The sequence below is a fragment of the Caloenas nicobarica genome, chromosome 9, assembly GCF_036013445.1.
Source record: "Caloenas nicobarica isolate bCalNic1 chromosome 9, bCalNic1.hap1, whole genome shotgun sequence".
Lineage (NCBI taxonomy): Eukaryota > Metazoa > Chordata > Aves > Columbiformes > Columbidae > Caloenas > Caloenas nicobarica.
The window spans coordinates 7,267,791-7,285,480 of record NC_088253.1 but is presented as its reverse complement, the minus strand read 5'-3'; the positions used below and the strand labels follow the sequence as shown (position 1 = coordinate 7,285,480).

At 39.9% G+C, this 17,690-nt stretch overlaps 1 protein-coding gene across 1 annotated transcript in view; it reads right to left on the bottom strand.

The window, feature by feature from the left end:
- MMP2 (matrix metallopeptidase 2) overlaps positions 1–17,690 on the bottom strand; it is a 34,633-nt gene that overhangs the window by 12,688 nt on the left and 4,255 nt on the right. The window contains exons 2-9 of the mRNA XM_065640914.1: positions 17,144–17,370; positions 15,418–15,566; positions 13,183–13,311; positions 11,380–11,553; positions 6,088–6,261; positions 3,953–4,126; positions 2,677–2,832; positions 867–1,014 (exon numbers count right to left, since the gene is read on the bottom strand). Coding sequence (XP_065496986.1) covers positions 867–1,014; positions 2,677–2,832; positions 3,953–4,126; positions 6,088–6,261; positions 11,380–11,553; positions 13,183–13,311; positions 15,418–15,566; positions 17,144–17,370 — 1,331 coding nt within the window. The remainder of the gene's footprint in view (positions 1–866; positions 1,015–2,676; positions 2,833–3,952; positions 4,127–6,087; positions 6,262–11,379; positions 11,554–13,182; positions 13,312–15,417; positions 15,567–17,143; positions 17,371–17,690) is intronic.

Sequence of the window (17,690 nt, the reverse complement as noted above, 5' to 3'; positions counted from 1 at the left end):
TCTCTAATTACAGGCAATCTTTTGGACATGAAGGTGGCTGGGAGTAGTCAGCATGGATTCTGAAATGGGAAGAAGTCATGCTTGACCAACCTGGTAACCTGCTATGATGAAATGACTGGCTTGGTAGATGAGGGGAGAGCAGGTCAGAAAGGTTTTTGACCCTGTTTCCAGTCAGAGTCTCCTAGAGATGCTGTTCGAGTATGGGTGAGGTGATCAGAGGTGGACTGAAAGTTGGCTGCACAGCCAGGCCGAGAGCGTGGGGTGGGTGGTAGGAGGGCTGGCTGGATCCAGTAACCAGTGGTGCATCCAGGCAACAATGCTGGGTAGAAGCCTGTTTAACATCTTCGGTAACGATCTGGATAATGGGGCGCAGTGCACTCTCAGCAATTTTGCCAACAACCCAGCACTGGGAGGAATGGCTGATACACCAGACGGTTGTGCTGCCATCCCAGAGGGACCCTGGCCCCTGGACAAATGGAGGACAGGAACCTTACACAATTTAGCAAAGGCCAGTTCAAGGTCCTGCACCTGGGGAGGAACAACCCCAAACACCAGCATATACTGGGAACCAACATGCTGGAAAGTAGCTTTGTGAAGATGGACCTAGGGGTCCTGATGGAAACCAAGTTGACCACGAGCCAGCAGTGTACCCCATGACAAAGGAGGCTATATTATTTAACTGTAAAACCAGAATTTGCCAACACTTTCCCTTAGGAGTTGATTAGGATACTTTGCTATCTCTGAACACACAGAAGAAAAGGCAGAGATTGTGCTTTGTGCCTGATCAGAGATTTCTGCATTTTGATGAATAGGTCTGACAGATTCCTCCACTTGAACCCCATTGGTAAGCAGTTTATCTCACTTACCTATCTTTGAAGAAAAATGTTTCTCCTCTAATTTGTGCAACTCCATCAAATACAATGTCGTGCTTGCAAAGCTCTGGTGTGACAGGTCCGAGGGTTGGACGTGGGCCTGGCCCCGGTCCTGGCCCAGGTTCAATGTCGGGCGATACTTCTGCAATGGTGAACAGAGATGTTCTGTTACACTGAAATACAGTGCTGCATAGGTAACACAGGGAACATGAACTGTCATCATTCATGTTATAGAAGGAGAATCATTTGGAGGCAGTGCTGGAAGGGGAAAACTTATAAAATCAGAAGTCTTTATACTGGGTTCTAATGTTAATGTTAACTAAAATTAACTTTATTTTATTTTACTGGCTTCTAAAAAGAAGAGAAATGCATTTTTAAGTCCTTCTATTCAGAATTATCTGCCACTCCACTAAGAGAGAGATCAAAGTGGATTTCTCTTCTTTCTACAAGTGCAAATATTTTGCAAGTTACAAAGATGCATTTTGAGCCATTTGTGTGATCTCACTGCCCTCATCAATAATCAAAATGCGCTCTTCAGAGCATGCACTTTGCCATCTGGTTTGTTTTATTTTGTTTTCTTATTTGGCTGCTGCTGTATTGTCTTATGAGGCATTTGTCTTTTTTCTTAGATATCAGGTCGATTTACTGCATGAAACAAAGTGAGTGTAGCTGATTGGAGATAATAATGATGGAAGAAAACAAAGGTGGTTTGAATGCTTGCTGTATATAGAAAGCAGTTTGTAAAGGGTTATATCAGTTATAAAGAGGTAAGAAAGAGAGTTTTGTCTTAGGTTTTGAAGCGTTCCTTGAGAGAACTGGGTTATATTCTGAAGTCTATCAAAGATACGCTTTGCAAGCTTAGAAAATTCACTTAGCCTTGCCCTTGTCTCAATTCCCAGTCTTCATTAAAGCAGCTAAGGACAAGGTAATAATGAAGATTCAAATCAGATTTTCGATAAAAAGGTGTTTCGTGGTAATCATTTTGGTATATTCTTATTATAATTCCTAAGGTGTTGAATAACGTAGAATTTAGTCACTGACAATTAGGAAGAAATCTCACTAGAAAAGCACAGAAAGACAAATAGTATAGATTTCCTTCAACTGCTTAATTGACTGTAGTATACTAGTGTCTCTATAAGATGGAAAATATATATGTAGAAGGAACTTTAATCATGATTTCTATGTATTTTACTAAAAGTATCTCTGGAGAAAAAAAAAAATTTGAAGATGTACTGACACAAAAATACTTAAACCCCCTTCTTCTCCAGGAGCTTGCTAAATACATTTACGCGGAAGTATATCAGCTCCCACATGCTCTCTGGAAATGTTATTGTGATGGTTCAGCTGGAATTGTTCTAGGAAGGCGATGTGAAGTGTTTCCAAGCTGGGACAGGAAACAAAGTCCTTCCCCTCTCACAGGGAGCTGCAGTCTGGGAAGCTCAAAGTGTGGGAGACAAAATCACCCTGAAACACCCACATCAGGTATTTCAAGCTAGAGAAAAGCATGACATTTCATTGTCACAGTACAGGCGTTAGAAATTTTCATCAAAAGGTTTGGCTATCGAGGAAATTTTGGTGCTCCGGTTAATTCAGTAAATTTAATGACTCCTCATCCTGAAATTGTTATATTTGTTTGAAGTAGAAGCCCTGACAATAACATGAAGAAAGCAGGGAAAGGAACAGAGGATGTTTCTGGCATTTGTGATCTTGCGCGATATGTCATTTACTGCAAGTTCCGAGTCTCAGATTTCAACCTGTACTGCATGCTTTTCTGATAAATACAGCTGGCGAGGGAAAACTTTACCATAGAGCTCCTGGATCCCTTTAATGTCATCCTGTGAAAGTCGGAAGTTCTTGGTGTAGGTGTAGATTGGGGCCATAAGAGCTCCTGGGTCCTCGGAGTGCTCTAGTCCCATAGCATGGCCAAACTCATGGGCAGCAACCAAGAAGAGACTGTATCCTGAATAACACAGAGAGACAGTATCAGCTGCTTGCATCGCAATGGAAGTGTAGCACACAGCTTATTCATAGTCTCATAATTTTATTTTCCTTGCTACCCATCAAAAAGCTCCCAATAATAAACATCATAATTAGCATTTACAGCCTCCAGTGGTGCATGTCATACGTATTGCCAGAAACGACATTTCATTACAGAGATTCTAAAACCTCTTATGTAGTTGTTGTTTGCTGCTGTCCTCATGCAAGTGACTTTGACCACAGTCTTAATACTTCTGTGAAAAAAGAAAGTGTAACATTTTTTGTTTTAAGCAAGAAGAATTAAACTTGCAATCCAGACCCCAAATCTTATTCTTCATCAGTAAATGGCATGCAGGTGGTAAACAGGTCTGTGAATCTGTGTGTCTGTGAACAGAGCATGAATCAGTACTGTTGTACCAAATATTGTTAGGTCAAAAAAAAAATCTTTTCTCGTGGGATAACATTTTATCAATTATGTCCAGTCTCTGAAATTTGTCAGTTATTTTTCTCCTAAAAGAAAAACAGGAATCCAACACTTGTTTGTAAATGTGTAAAAAGCTTTTTGCTTTATTTAGTTTTACCCATGCTACAAATAAGGGTAAATATTATCCAAAATACTTTTCAATACTGATATTGACCATAAAAACTTAATACTGTCTCTCTTTTTTTAAACATGTTTTTCGTCTTTGTCAATATCAGTTACAAATTTATTAATTTACATTTAGCATTTATTACTAATTTGGCCAATATCAGAGTATAGTTCTTATGCACTAATGAAATACTGTAGTAGTTGTGGGTTTTAGCCGTGGAAGGAAAAACTGGTGAGGTGAAAAACATTTCTTCTTTAATTTTTTTTAATATATATTTTGGAAAGATACTTCATCATTACAATTTTAGAAAATCTGAATGTTTCAGGCAGATGGGCTCTGTGACTGACTCTTTGACATTAGTCTCACATTTAAATATAGGGTTTTTGCTCAGGTTTGGGGTTGGGGAGAAGTACTATAGCCAGACAGGAGTGATTAGTATGGGAATGAAATGATCCTGTCATCGGTGTGCTCAATGTGCTGTTCCCATTGCATCGCTTTGACAAAGTGCGTTACCTTGATCTGGACAAAAGCCCCATTTGCGGTCATCATCATAGCTGCTGGTGGAAGCACACCACAGCTTGCCGTCATTGCGACCCGCACTCGTGCACGACTCGTATTTATTCCCAAGGAAGATGAAGGGGAATACGCAAGGGGCTCCCTCTGAATTTCCACCAACAGTTGACATGGCTGTGGAAAATGACAGAGAAACACAGCAAGAAGGGAATCCCTTCCGTGAGATTAAGCCGATGCATATTCTCCCAGACTGCACATTAAAAATAGAAAGCAAGCAGAAAATCTGCAGTCCTCTTAAGAACATGAGGAGTAAGATTAAAAGTAATGTTTGAAAAGAAAATTGTCTGACACAGGGGAAAAAAAAAGGAAAATGTCTAGGCATTGCCATGAATTTGCCGTTTTGGTGGGAGTAAGAAGGAGCCCCAGACTCGTGTTCCCAGCTTGGCGAAAGCAGCAGTTGCCAGCGGTTCGCGGAAGAGGGTTGTGTGGCGAGTAGCTTTGTGTGGTCATTTTGATCATCTTTCCTGGTGATGTTTTAAAGTGCGTCTCAAATAGTTCAAAAACAGGTTTAGTGTCAGAAAGGTTAAAGGGCTATAGGGCTATTGTGTATCCAGTTGGTTAGTAGGCATCCCACTGAATTATAAGCTTTAAAGTAAAAAAAAAAAAAAAAGGTCCAGAAGAGGAGTCTTATCAAAATAAAATAAATGGAGGAATTGTTTTATGCTGACAGAAGGGTACAGTTTAAAAGCATATGGTTTCTAAAGAAAAGGTTATCAAATATAGATGACTTAACTAGTATTTTGGCAAAAACTTGTAACTTTTTCCCATGTTGTCTTCTATGTAGTATATGGCAGTAATATATAAGAAATAACATTTGTATATGCGTGTACAAGTTTTTTCTAGGGGGAAATTACACTTTAAAATAGATATCATAAACAGAATATGAAAATGATATAAAACTAATTGGAATTCATTTACACTGCTACCTCGCATTTACAGTTCCATTTGAATTATGGTCTGTCTTCTGGGAAGGTACAGGACAGCAACACAGAGGCAAAGCTGGTTGTGTCCCTTATTATTTATCGTTTTTTATTTCTCATTCATTATTATTAATTAATAAACCAGAAATTAAAAAAAAAAAATCACAGCTACCTCAAGCAGTAACCTTTTATGCTGTAAAAAACCTTAAACTAAGTGTATTTCTTTGTTCAAGTGATATACACTGTGTTATCTAGGACTTTGGATAGATCGATGCTAGGTATATTGGCTCTTTTGATTGTTGAACTAGCATTTGAATTTTTCTCTTTCTAACTCTGTAGCAAGTTATAATGAATTTGATTCTTCCCCCCCCCTCATATTTAAGGTAAAATTGAAAGGTTACACCTGAATATCAAAAATAACAGGAAGCGAAATACCAGTACATCAAATCCCTATTGCAAATAGTTAGTGCATTTTCGCAAGACTCCCAAAACAGGGTGTATGTTAGTTTGAACGCAGCTGCACCTCAGCCTGAGGTTTTAGAACTGCCATAGCTGACTTGCGCAGTCTAAATGTTATTGCCCTAAACTGTATCCTAAAATTGAACACCTGCCAAGCTACACAGGGCTATAAATGATCTTTTTTTTTTTTCTTCTCCTCCTTTACGTAATAAAACTCAAGAAGCATAAAAAACTGTGAAGAAAGCAGAGATCTTTTTTCCTGGCTAAACCATTTCACTTTTGAATTGCTTAAAAGATCTATTAACTCAAGCTTAACATACCAAACAAGATTTCTTTTTTCAAGTGTTGATGGTAAGTACTAAGCTAAAAAATTATTCATGCTTTCTTCTGTCACATAGAGTGAGACATCTCTTCCAGGGCCATTAACAAACTCTAATCTACTCTTAATTATCCTGCAGTGGTAGACATTGAGTCTTGCGGTTCAGTGACATTTGTGTACCCCTGATAACTGTGGTGTGCTGTGGCATGCAGTGTCATTTGCAGATTGCTCCTGTTGTGGTTACTTCCTTGGCCACCTGTGCTGAAATTGTGCCCCACTCATCAACTTATGTGTGCTCTGCTGAAGGGGTAAAAAAGGAGACTTTTTTACTTAAAGCAATGACAAATTAGGCTCTGTTATGAAAACGTTTCTCGTACCAGTCTCCGGACAGAATCCATATTTCTTATCTCTGTCATAGTCTTCCGTGGTTCCACACCATCGGTAACCGTCTGTCCTGCCTTCTGTCGTGCACTGGTCGTAGGATTGCCCTTGGAATTTGAAGGGAAATTTGCACGGCTGCCCCTCCCCATTGCCGCCCATGGTGAAGAGTGCTGTAGGGAAAATGAAAAACATCAGTACACGACGCTCAGCACGAGCGAGGAATCACAGTGTGCCTATGGTAACATGCAACGGTCTTGACAGAGATCAGACAGCCATTGTGCGTGGTGCAGGTCACACTTAGAACCTCTATTTTACACCAACTGTGAAATGTTTTGGCAAGATAGACAAGAGCTATTACAGTCTCACAAGTGTATAGAAAGGGATGACTGACTGGGAATGAAGAAAATTCCACCAAGCTGTTTGGACGTGGTTTTAATTGTGTATATCCTTTATAGCCTAGCCCGTAACATAAATGAATATCTCTTCTTGAAGAAACTTTTAGAAAGAGGATGCTGGGAAGGTCACTCATATTTAATGCTCTGCTGATTCATTTGCCTTGCATCAAAAATGTTAGCCGGAATGGCAGACTTTGTACAGAGCCACGGACAAGCTAGATGGGTTTTTCCTAACCACCATCTGTGTACATTTTCAGTTTCTTTAAGATGCTAGTGTAAAGTCAGAGAATACCTAGAGGCTTTTCCTCTTCGCATTTCTGAGAATCCCTGCAGCTGGGCTCAGGCACTCAGCAGGTAGGCAAGAGAGGACAAATACAAGTCCTCCAACAAAGCATAACACAGGAGGCTTCTCCTGTCTTTTGCTTTGTTAATGTTCCTGCACATAGTGTATTGGTCTTCTAGGGGCTGTTTATTGTCCATCCACATACACAAGGCTGTGTGGCTCAGCCCTGAGAACCAGAAATATCTCTTATGGATGGAAGAGTACAGATTAAACTGAGTCAAGCGTCCTGGGATCTGGTTTAGGATTTTAGTAAACTTTCTGGAATATCTAGAGGAATGTCTCACGCTGCTATTTTAAAAAAATATTTCTGAATTGAATTGCATGAAAATGCAGCTGGCTTGGAGCATCTGACACCTTGTGAGTCTGCCTGTGACTTCTGGCTGCTCTGTCAGTGGGAATCCTCAATGGTAGGACAGTGTCCATGAGTGCCATGTGCTGGTGAGAGGAAACCACGAGGGCAAAAATGGGCTTGGCCTTGCACTGAACAGACACCAAAAACCCTTCATGCAGCCTTGTGCTAATTCCCCTCGAGATTTAAGAACAATGCCTCAGAACGAAACACGTCTGTTTGAATTCCCAGTGTGCAATATGCATGATTTGGCCTTTTTTAAGGTTCCCAAGGGGACACCTTTCTCCCTCTCCTCCTTCTAGTTTAAAGCTACAGCTCAAACCTGAATGTGTATGTTGGGAGGCTTGGCAGGTTATTTCTGACTTCGCTGTCATCATTTTTGATGACCTAAAAGCTGTTGTAGCCTCTGTCTTGGTGTAGGATTTGAAGGGTTTTTTGCCTTTCCTTAGTCCTATACATCAGTGGAAAGAGACTTTTTTTAATGAGCGTGCTTCACTTTTTAGAGTAGTAATAAATAAAAACCCAAGACCTTTTCTGGCTGAAGGGTGACTGGGAAGGCTTCTGACAATGGGCTATTGTGACACAGGTGATTCATTTTGCCTTTCCAACTTAAATCAGTAATTGGCCACAGCATGAGGGGCATGAGTCGGTAAGTTACTGGGATCAGCTCCAGTCCCACATGCTCACAGTTCCAGTCCCTCATGCTCACAGGCATGAGTTTGTAAACTTCTCATCTGTATCCTTCTGCATCTGGGACACGGAAGCAGCCACACAGGGTCCTGTCTCTGGGCCAAAGGTGCTCGTCAAGATAACTGCTACGTACACTGTGCCTCCCCAAAAGAGCAAGCTGCAAATGTTTGTGTTTGTCTCAGATGCTGTAATAAGTTAGGAAACAAGAATTAACTGGGACTGTGGGTATTGTGATTGGAGAAAGACTTTATTTTTTTGTTATAAAGAAATGATTGAATTGGAAGGCAAAATTAGACAGAATTGTTTAGATGACTCATTTACCACATGAGCTCCTTCCAGCTCTAGATCTGGCAAACTCTCTATTTTAATAGCCTTTTTTTATTCATTTAAATGTGGCTAGGTTGCCAAAACCTTATGGAAAGTCAGTCTCTTACTGCTTTGCATGGAGTCTGAGTCACAGTGAAAATGCAGTTTTTCATTTTGCTTGAGGTAACATCATGTGATGGTAATAACAACGGTTTATTAAGTTTTCAAATCCTCCTCCCTACCTTAACTAGAAAATTCTTTGTTTTAATATAAATGAAGGTTAAAGACAGAGACTAGTCCAGTTTACTCCAAAACAAACCAAAAGCTTTATTTAGTTGTCAAGGGGTCTTAAAGGACCTGACGCTTGTTCTGCATCGTGGTAAGCTCAGCAATTTAAAAATCAGTTAAGCTATGCTGATGTGAGAGCAGAACCAGCCTGGACATTACTAGTCTCTTGCAGTACCATAGCTTTAAAAACGTTTCCAAATCCACAGTGTGGCTCTATAAGGAGAAGAATTGGAACTAACTACAGTGAAATAAACAGGTGAGGAACAAACACCGATAACTAGGAGTGTCGCCCCCAACACAGACTCTGTGATGTAAATCCTGCCCTATCTGAGTTTATTAAATGGGTTTTAGTAAATGGTGTCTTGGACTAATGAGTGAACAATGCTGCTCTGAATTTAATAAGAAACATCTGTGCATAACTGTTCAAGGATCTTGCGAAACAATTACATCAGAAACAAAAGGGTGAAACCCTCTGTTCCATTTCAGAAACCTTGTCACAAGCATTTCCAGGAACATCAGCTTCCAGAACTGACTTTCCCTGAGAGTTCTTCACTGCTTACGTTTTTGGTCTTCTATGACTTTGGGATTTTACAAAGGTATCAGTCAGGGTATGTGGATCTCAGTTTGTCCAGCTGCCTGTAATCTGGGCTTCGTTCTGACTATATCTGACCATTTGGAATATTTTAAAGAAATAAGCCAAATTTTGCTCTTTTCCAGCTGGAAGGATTAACTTAGGGGAAAGGTGCAGAAGGAAGGAGAGGGCGAAGTTTTAGGAAAAAATGATTGTGTGGGTATGTGCGTGCCTATAATCTCCTGAAGTAATTGTTAGTCTAAAGAAGCTAGTTCTGAAAGTCATGTGACTAATGATAACTTTTTTAAAAATTAACTGAAGTCTGTTAAAAGTTCACACTCTTGCTTGTTCATCCCCAACAGTTGTATAAATAGCTGTCACCATGACAGATCACAGCTCTAGATGTGATCTATAATAGGCAAATAGGGTTTTGGAAATTTAAGAATATTTTTTATCACATTAGGGCTAGAAGACAGGTACATTCTACAACAGATTATCTGTGTAAACAGCTAGCATCCTGATGCAGAAGATTACAAAGTTTTGAAGACAGGGTATCTGCACTTCTTCTGCATACGCATATCTGTGATCTTTGCGCATACTTACCTGACACATCCATATTAACGCACGCACGTGTTTGTACAGTACTGGTTGAGGCTTGTCTGGGCCGTGTCAGGCTGTGCTTGTGCATTCTTGGTCTGGCAAAACCCCAACATGTCTTGTTTTATTAGCCTTGCATCTTAAGCATCACTAATGTAGCCCTAATATTATAAATAAGTTTAGTACTATTGCTCCAAGCATGAGTCCAACAAAAGCTCTGTTGTTTTCTGTTTCATTCTCTTTCATAACTCCCTTATTATTTGTTATGACACAGCACTAGCAGGCAGGAGTTTGAGTGACCCTGTGGATCCATTGCTCAGGACATAAGGTAACAATAGGGGTTAAACACTCCCTGCTGCCAAAAGCTTAGAGCAATCGGTTATGTATGAAGGGAAAAAAGTGAATGTGGGAAACTGCAGTCCTGGGAATGTCTGTGAGTACAGGTGCCAGCACTGGCGCCAGCAAACAGGAGATGGAACCCGTGGCTAAAAGCCCCATACCTTCTCTGCTCTGCTGTCTGCTGATAAATTAGCACAGTAGGCTAGAACCAATTATGCTTAATTGTTTCTCCGAAGGTTTCCTGCTGTGTGATATACAGGAGATCAAATTAACACTCATATAATAATAAATTATCTGAAATCTTATATCTAGCAGACTCATTGATATTTTCAAGCATATAAATATGTGTTCCCAGCGTTTAACGGGAAACATATTGCCATAACTTCATTTGAAAGATAATAATAATGTGTATATTTTTTAAAGGTTATGGCTACATGAAAGCATTATACTAATTGCTTAATCTGTAAATTTCCAAATATGAAATAAATTGCTTGTGAAATGGAGGATTCTGTGCACATTCCAAAAAGTCAGAAATTTGGTACAATCTTAGATTTCCTAGGCCCTCTAAAGTTTTGTACAGACACTGACACAGAGTTATGATTTCTGAAATACAGTGTTATTCCTGTATCTAAAGCGAGCTGTTGGCACTGCTTTATGAGTAAGAATCCCAAGACCTGTGGTAAAAATAAAAACCTGAATTCTAAAAATGTAAGTGCTCTCCTGGCTAGCAATTTGCACTGTACTAACATATAAATAACTTTGTACCAGCATGGATACTCACTTGAAATTCAATCATTTTTATTTTGAATAGCAGTATGAGGTCATTTAAAGAGTGATTTGTGACAATAATAGTGTCACGTTGCACTGAAAGGACTCCTAGACTCGGAGGATTTGGGCCACCAGTTGGTAAAATTGGTATGCAAAGTTTCAGAGGTTTGGTCTAATGGGTTTCATCCTTAACTGCTATTTTTTGTCACTTACTGCTCTTGAAGGAGATGCAATTGTTAATGGAATGGCTTGCAAGTTAGGGAGAGGTTTCTGTCATTTAGTGTGCTCCAGCTCCAAATTCGGCCCTGTCCTTACTCTGAAAGTTGTCTTTCCTGGGTTTTGAAACTCGCCGTGTAGTGCCTTTGGTGGATATCTGGGGCTGACATTGCTTCAGACATATCTTCAGTATGTTCTTGTTTTTAGAGAAAGGCCTTGGCCTGTGTCATCATCAGTTACAAACTCTCCTACACCAAGAGAGCCTTTAGGGAGTTTTGCCTGCTTAGATACTGTGGAGATATTAAAGAGCCATAAATCTAAATCTACCATAAGGGAAATGGAAAAAGTACAAGGAGTCTTGGATGGGCAAATAAGTAGGGAACAGACTACCAGGAGAAAAAACAGTAGAAACGATGATCTACTTACACTCGTGGGGACAAAAGCCATATTTGCCATCTGCATCAAAGTCTTTGGTTGTGGAACACCAGAGGAATCCATCGCTGCGTCCTGCATCTGTGCAGCTGTTGTATTCCTTGCCATTGAACCAGAAGGGAAATTTGCAGTATTCACCATCTGCATTTCCATATTTCACTCTAACCACTATAAAGAGAACAAATGCAGTGGTAAAGTTAGCCACCAACTGATATTTTAAAAAAAACAAAAAACCAAAAAACCAAAATAGTTTCTGGACACCTTTTCCTGGAGGATACTGGTATAGAAATGCAGTCTGAATTTCCACTTTGAAATTCAATATGCTGCTGGTCTCTCTGTTGGCAAGATGATCATAGCTGAAATAATAACTGGTAATTTTGAAGGAATTACATGGGTATTACTCATGGCAAAGTGTTAGAATGAACAGTCCTTTAAAATCAACCCAGAAAAATGTATATGTTGTTACTATGGCAATGCAAACTTATAAACATGCTGTTAATACATTTAATAATTTAGTTTCTTTGGTAACATCTAAAACGTTCAGCATGGTTTGAAAGGTTCCGGGCAGCAGTTGAGCATGAGCCGAACATGGCTTGTGCCTCATAAACTGCTTTGGTATTTCCAGTTTGACTTCAATGAGATCCGCCGCGGCAGTGGGGGACAGGGTGGTACTGCAAACACAGCCAGATCCTGGGGTTTGTTTCAGTTCGTCATGTGTAGTCTTAAGACTACAGTACCTGTTGTGTAATATATGTTACTGTATACGTCAGTTACTTATCCATAGAATTTAATTTAATAGCGGTAATTAGCTGGATGCTTGTGCAGTATTTGCACTAATATGGAAAACAGTTCCCTCCTGTTCGTTGTCAGTCCAAGGCAGGGATCCAGTCCAGTTAGTACAGCCACCACTCAGTGCTCTGCTGAAGTTAAAAGCAAGCCAAACAGAAGGAAGTTGACTATTTTGATAATAAAGTTCAATTACTTTTTCAGTGGGAGGACAGCTGAGAAAACTAGAATTTGAAGTGAAAGGCAAACGTGAGTTTGCATTCTTATTCTAAGATTTCCAAATTATACTACAGTAGAAGAATTGTAATTAGTACTATATGATTGTGGCAAAGTTCAAGCTGAAAAAAGAGGTTCCAAACTACTAATACTTCGTCTTGTTTGTCCAGTTCAGGTGATATTATCTAGACTTCAGTTACTTTCTTCTAAAGGGTATGGTGAACTGCCTGCTAAAGATTCTTGGAGATGTTCTTAATCCACTGTTTGTCAATTTTGTTTGTCATCAGCATGAGGGATTTATATTCCATTTGTTTTTGACAGAGACCATGAGTATACAAAACTTATTCTATTGGATCATTGCATTTTATACAGCTGGAGCCACAACTTAAGTCATCTTAAAAGGGGTATGTCAGCAGAAAAGCACTGGCCAGTCTGCCTCTTACAAATGAACTTGAGGATGTTGTAGTTTGAGTCTCTGAGACTTGAAGTATTCAAAACCCTAGTCATGGCGTTGGACTTTTCCCACAATTCATGAAGGTTGTGCAGCATCAGGCCCATTATTAATTTAGTTTTTCAAAGAGCAGTAGTAGAGGAACAGAAAGGGAAACCATAGGTAACGTTTATTTAGGAATTACATTAATGCTTTGTAGAGAACAATTTAAACTGTATACATTAATTTTCACCCCCTAACATTTCTTGACATGTGAATGAAAACATTTAGTGCAGTGCCCAAAGCAGCTTTAAAACATAGCGGCCAGCAGGCCACATGCTCCAAAACATTAAAGAGTCTGGTACCTTGCCCCTCTCCAAGAGTCCACAGTTCATCATCATCAAAATGGGAGTCTCCTCCAATTCCTGGCCCTGGTGCAAAGGCATGAGCCAGGAGACCATCTTTGCCATCGAATGGATAGCCATCACCGTGTTCTGCGGGGGGAAGCAGACAAAAAAGAACAGTTTCTAATGACCTCAGCTCCATCAGAGTCCATACATGAATGATTATTATCATGTGTATTGTCCCAGCACCAGAATACTCCAGTGAGTGGGTTTACTGGAACGGGTTGTGCTGGCAAGACTGAACCAGAAGAGAAGCAGCCAGTTCTTACAAAGAACATTAACTGTCAGTACTGCAGTTGTCACAGCATGTTATTTGATATCTCGTAAGTACTGTGAAAAGCAATCAGAGACAGTGTAGAGCAGTGCAATACACATTAGATGTGTGACTGCACACACACCGCTGTTTCTCAATGGAGACTGGTAGGAGCAGCAAAATAAACGTTGTAGGTATTTCCAGATAATTTGTGTCAGTCTCCAACACAGAGACTGGAAAGCCAGATTTCTTTTTGCAGGCTCCTCTTTTCTGCTGCACCTCAGACTGCTGTGCTCTTTGTGCAGGATAATAACTACTTCATGCAGGAAAGCAAACCAGCCGAGCGTCTCAGCAGTGAGCCCCTGGAAAGCGAACTCCTACTGAGTGCTCCAGGTCCTGTGAATGAGCCTATTCCTCCTCCATGTCAGGCACTCGAGTCTTGGGCAGCTCACAGGGCAACACCAGGTTAAGTAGCTCTCCTGTTATTACACTGTAGGCTTTTCTTGGAAGTACACCGTGTGTGGGTAAGACAGGCTGGCAAGGGCATAACCCTGGTATTCATAGCTTTCCTACCACACTGACCTGTGCATCAAAGCTGGCTGCCAGCATCTCCAGTTTCATCAATTCAGGCCTTTTGGTCTGATGTCTTGCCATTTAACAGAATCCCTAAACACACAGGCCTGATTCTGTACTCTGTTACACTAATTTCATGCTGGTGTCACTCTCTTAATACTAGCTTCAGTTCTTTCCTTTCAGTAGACTAGTATGTCAGTTGTCAACGAGAAGATTTTGGCATACATTAGATGCTTTAGTCCTACTTATTTTAAAGTAGATCCTTTGCTTAAGAAAAAGCATAAAAATTAAAAACCTCGTGGATATCCCAGCTCCTGTGAATCTGACATGCAGTAAAGTGATAAGAATGAATGAATGTGGAAGAAGCTCTTCTCCCACTGTTTCTGAGCTGCCTATAACCAGCAAGTACTGAAACCAGCAGAAACACTTCTGCTTTTGTAAGACTTTTTTGTGAACCAAGCCAGCCTGGATGAGGATCTGAAGTTTTGAGTTCTGTACAGAATCTCTGAAGCTTTTGAGGTCGACTCATCAGTAGCTAAAGCAAAGCAAACCAGCTTGAAATGAAGGCTCTTACAAAGAGCTCAGTTATTCTTTGAACTGATCATTTCCAAAGTCTACCTCCCAAGTGATTGGCTGCGCAACTATCTTCATTAGTATTAAAAATTCTGTGACTGTACACAAGAAGTTAAAAATGCCCCAGGTTTGCACTGAAAAGCTATAAACATTCTTTCAGGGGAAAGCAGAATTAATTGAGAAGGCATGTACAACGAAAATGCACCAAGTCACCTATCATCAGCTAGGCTCAAACCATAATTCAGCTTATGATCCATATATTTAAGTTCCTCAAGACCAAAGAATGAGTTGAAAGCCTGCATTCTGCTATGCTGAGGAACAGAGACCAGCTCCGGAGTCAAAACTGAAAGTCACAAATCCATTTTTAAACTCCAGTATGTTAGGACCTCCACTACTCTGGCTGGAAAACTAAGTAGGGAGCTATAACTAAACAGTACGAAAGCATTCCATTCTTTTCTCTGGCAGGAAGCCAGCTCACATCAGCTGAAGATCTGTACCAATATTTCCCAGTTCTATTTCTGTTTTGTAAATTTAAAAATAAAATGTTGCCCCTGGTGATTCTCTTTTGGAAAGATAAATATAGTATAAGGATATTGTATAAATACTTCTCACTCATGTATAAGAAAGAAGAAAAATATCTTAGTGAAATTAGATCTTAGCCTCTTTAAACCAAGTGCAAACTAGGACAAGGTTTGCCAGAAAGGCTCATGGGTACTATGTATTGAGGGTAGATCGTTCCAATACTAAGGATTAATGAAAAGAAAACAAAAAACATATGTAAAAATAGAAAAATATACCCCATCGTCCAAAATTAATCATAATGTCAGCTTCTCCATCGTTTATTCGATTAAATCTCAGCGGTGTGACATCACTCCAGACTTGAAAGGCTCGAGCAAAGGCATCATCGACTGTCTCAGGATCCAAATCTGGGGTATAGCCTATAATCCTTAGAGGTGAAAGAAAGAGTTAAATAACACATAAACCCTCTCCCAGTATCTGTTATTTACTCATCAAAATTCTGAGTGGACTTAGTAGTGAAACTGGTTAAGAGGTAACACTGCTGCACCTGAGTATCTAGACACTTGCCTTTGATTCAGAAATGTGTTTAGGTGTGGCACTTACTCTTTATTTTCCTTTGGAAATGATGCAGCAGCATGAATAAAATCTATAGCCAGAGGCTGTAAAGCCTGCATGGCAGTGGGCCTTGCACCAAATATTCAGGGTTTTGTATCAGTGCTGAGATGCTGGCAACGCAACACCTTCTGTTCTTTTGCTCCGTTAAATTTGAGAGTTAGGTTTTGGTAGACTACCTAGCTTGCCAGTCAGGCTGTCACTTTAGACATGAACATAGAAGCACATCTTGAGATGTAACATGTATTTACCAGAAAAGGAGCTCAATAATGTTCTGAAAGTTTAAAGTGTGGATTGTTTTGCTGTTTAATAATAACTAAACCCAGCCTTTCTCCCTCCCCTTTGTAGTTGGCTGTATATTGTTTCACCCCAGTTGAATACTAACCTTTTACCAGTGTGTTGGCTGCATTGGCAATGGGATACATGGGGAAAGGGGAACTGAAAGTGTGTAAATAGAGCCATAGGCCTGACATGAGAAAGGGACAAACTCTGAAGTGCATCGCTTTCTTCTTCTTTGTATGTTTTAATTGGACTTCTTAGTGCATTATGTTATAACCAGCTGACCTCTATGTAAAGAGAAGTTTCCAGTTCTTTGCTGCTGGGGCTGGAAATAGCAAGGGAAATTACTTTGTACCTAAGGAGCGTGAGGAAGATTCAGAAGAAGAACGTCAGCAAGCAGGGGCTGCCAGGGCTGTCACAGGATTTTTTAGTGTTTATTAGGCTGGTCACACAACAAGGTGGTCATAAATTGTGAGGAAGCAGCAGACCAAGTCAAGCAGTGAAGACAAATCTGCTGTTTGTTCTCATTGAGGCTAAAAGTTTGTTCCTGGATTTTTTTAATTACTGGCTTCAGTGAGAGCTATATTTGCCCCTAACTCTTCAGAGTGGGAGTAAGAAATTAAAACATGTCAAACCTTTGCAATGGGTTTGCTATAAACCGTGTCTGTATATATCTGGAATATGATTGTTTTATTTTAAAATCTACTTGATGACCTCCACTTTTACGGCTGTGAATGCAGAGGAGTTTGTCCTCCTACATGGCCCCTGCAGTCGGTAGGTGCTGTGGCCCCTGCTGAGCAGAGGAGCAGGTGAGATACTCCTGTTTCACTTCCCTTGGCATGCTTGCAGCAGAGCAAAGGATGAAACCAACATCTCTTTAGTCTCAGCCGGAACCATAAAATTGAGCTTTAGATGATTACTCCTGAAATTTTACAATTTGAAATTTCAGAGGTGTTTCCTGAAGCGTCTGGTAGTGATCCAAGGAGAGATTCTAATTCAAGAAATCCTGTCTAGACCTCTTAGCAGCTACTCCGCTTCTAAGTGTCTTGGTTGATTGGTTCTTAAAAACACTGTGGTTACATGCGAGCAAAACCCAACATCACCACCCAGTACCTGTATGTTATATGATTCTTTTCCCATTTTGGCTTTCTTGGAAAGAAGTTGTAATTGGCTACATCGGGGTTACCACAGCGGGGTTTCTTCATTGTCTCAATAGTATTTTGATCCAAATCTCCTGTTTCAGGCAGGCCAAAAAATTTTTGCATTTTCTTCAAAGTATCTTTCAGGACAAATAAATTGCAGTTGTCTTTTGGGCACCCATAGTATTTATTCAGGTATTGCTTGGGAAAAAAGCACAGAACAAAGACTTTGAAACTCATAAAAGAAATAGTTAACCATTACAAATAAATACTGTAATTCCATGTTAGCTTTCCATCTGTGATTTGCAAGTTTCTTTTCAAAATTGCTATTATTAGTAACTGAGAGACCAGCAGAATCTCCTTAATTGACACAGACCATCCTTGATCACACAACGTTGCTAATTAAGCAATGATTTCCACTATTAGCTATCACCTTTACTTAATGAATTGCTTTATTAGTAAGTAGAACACAGAGCTTTAATGTAGAACTACAAAGTAAAAATGGGTTTATCCTTTTTGGT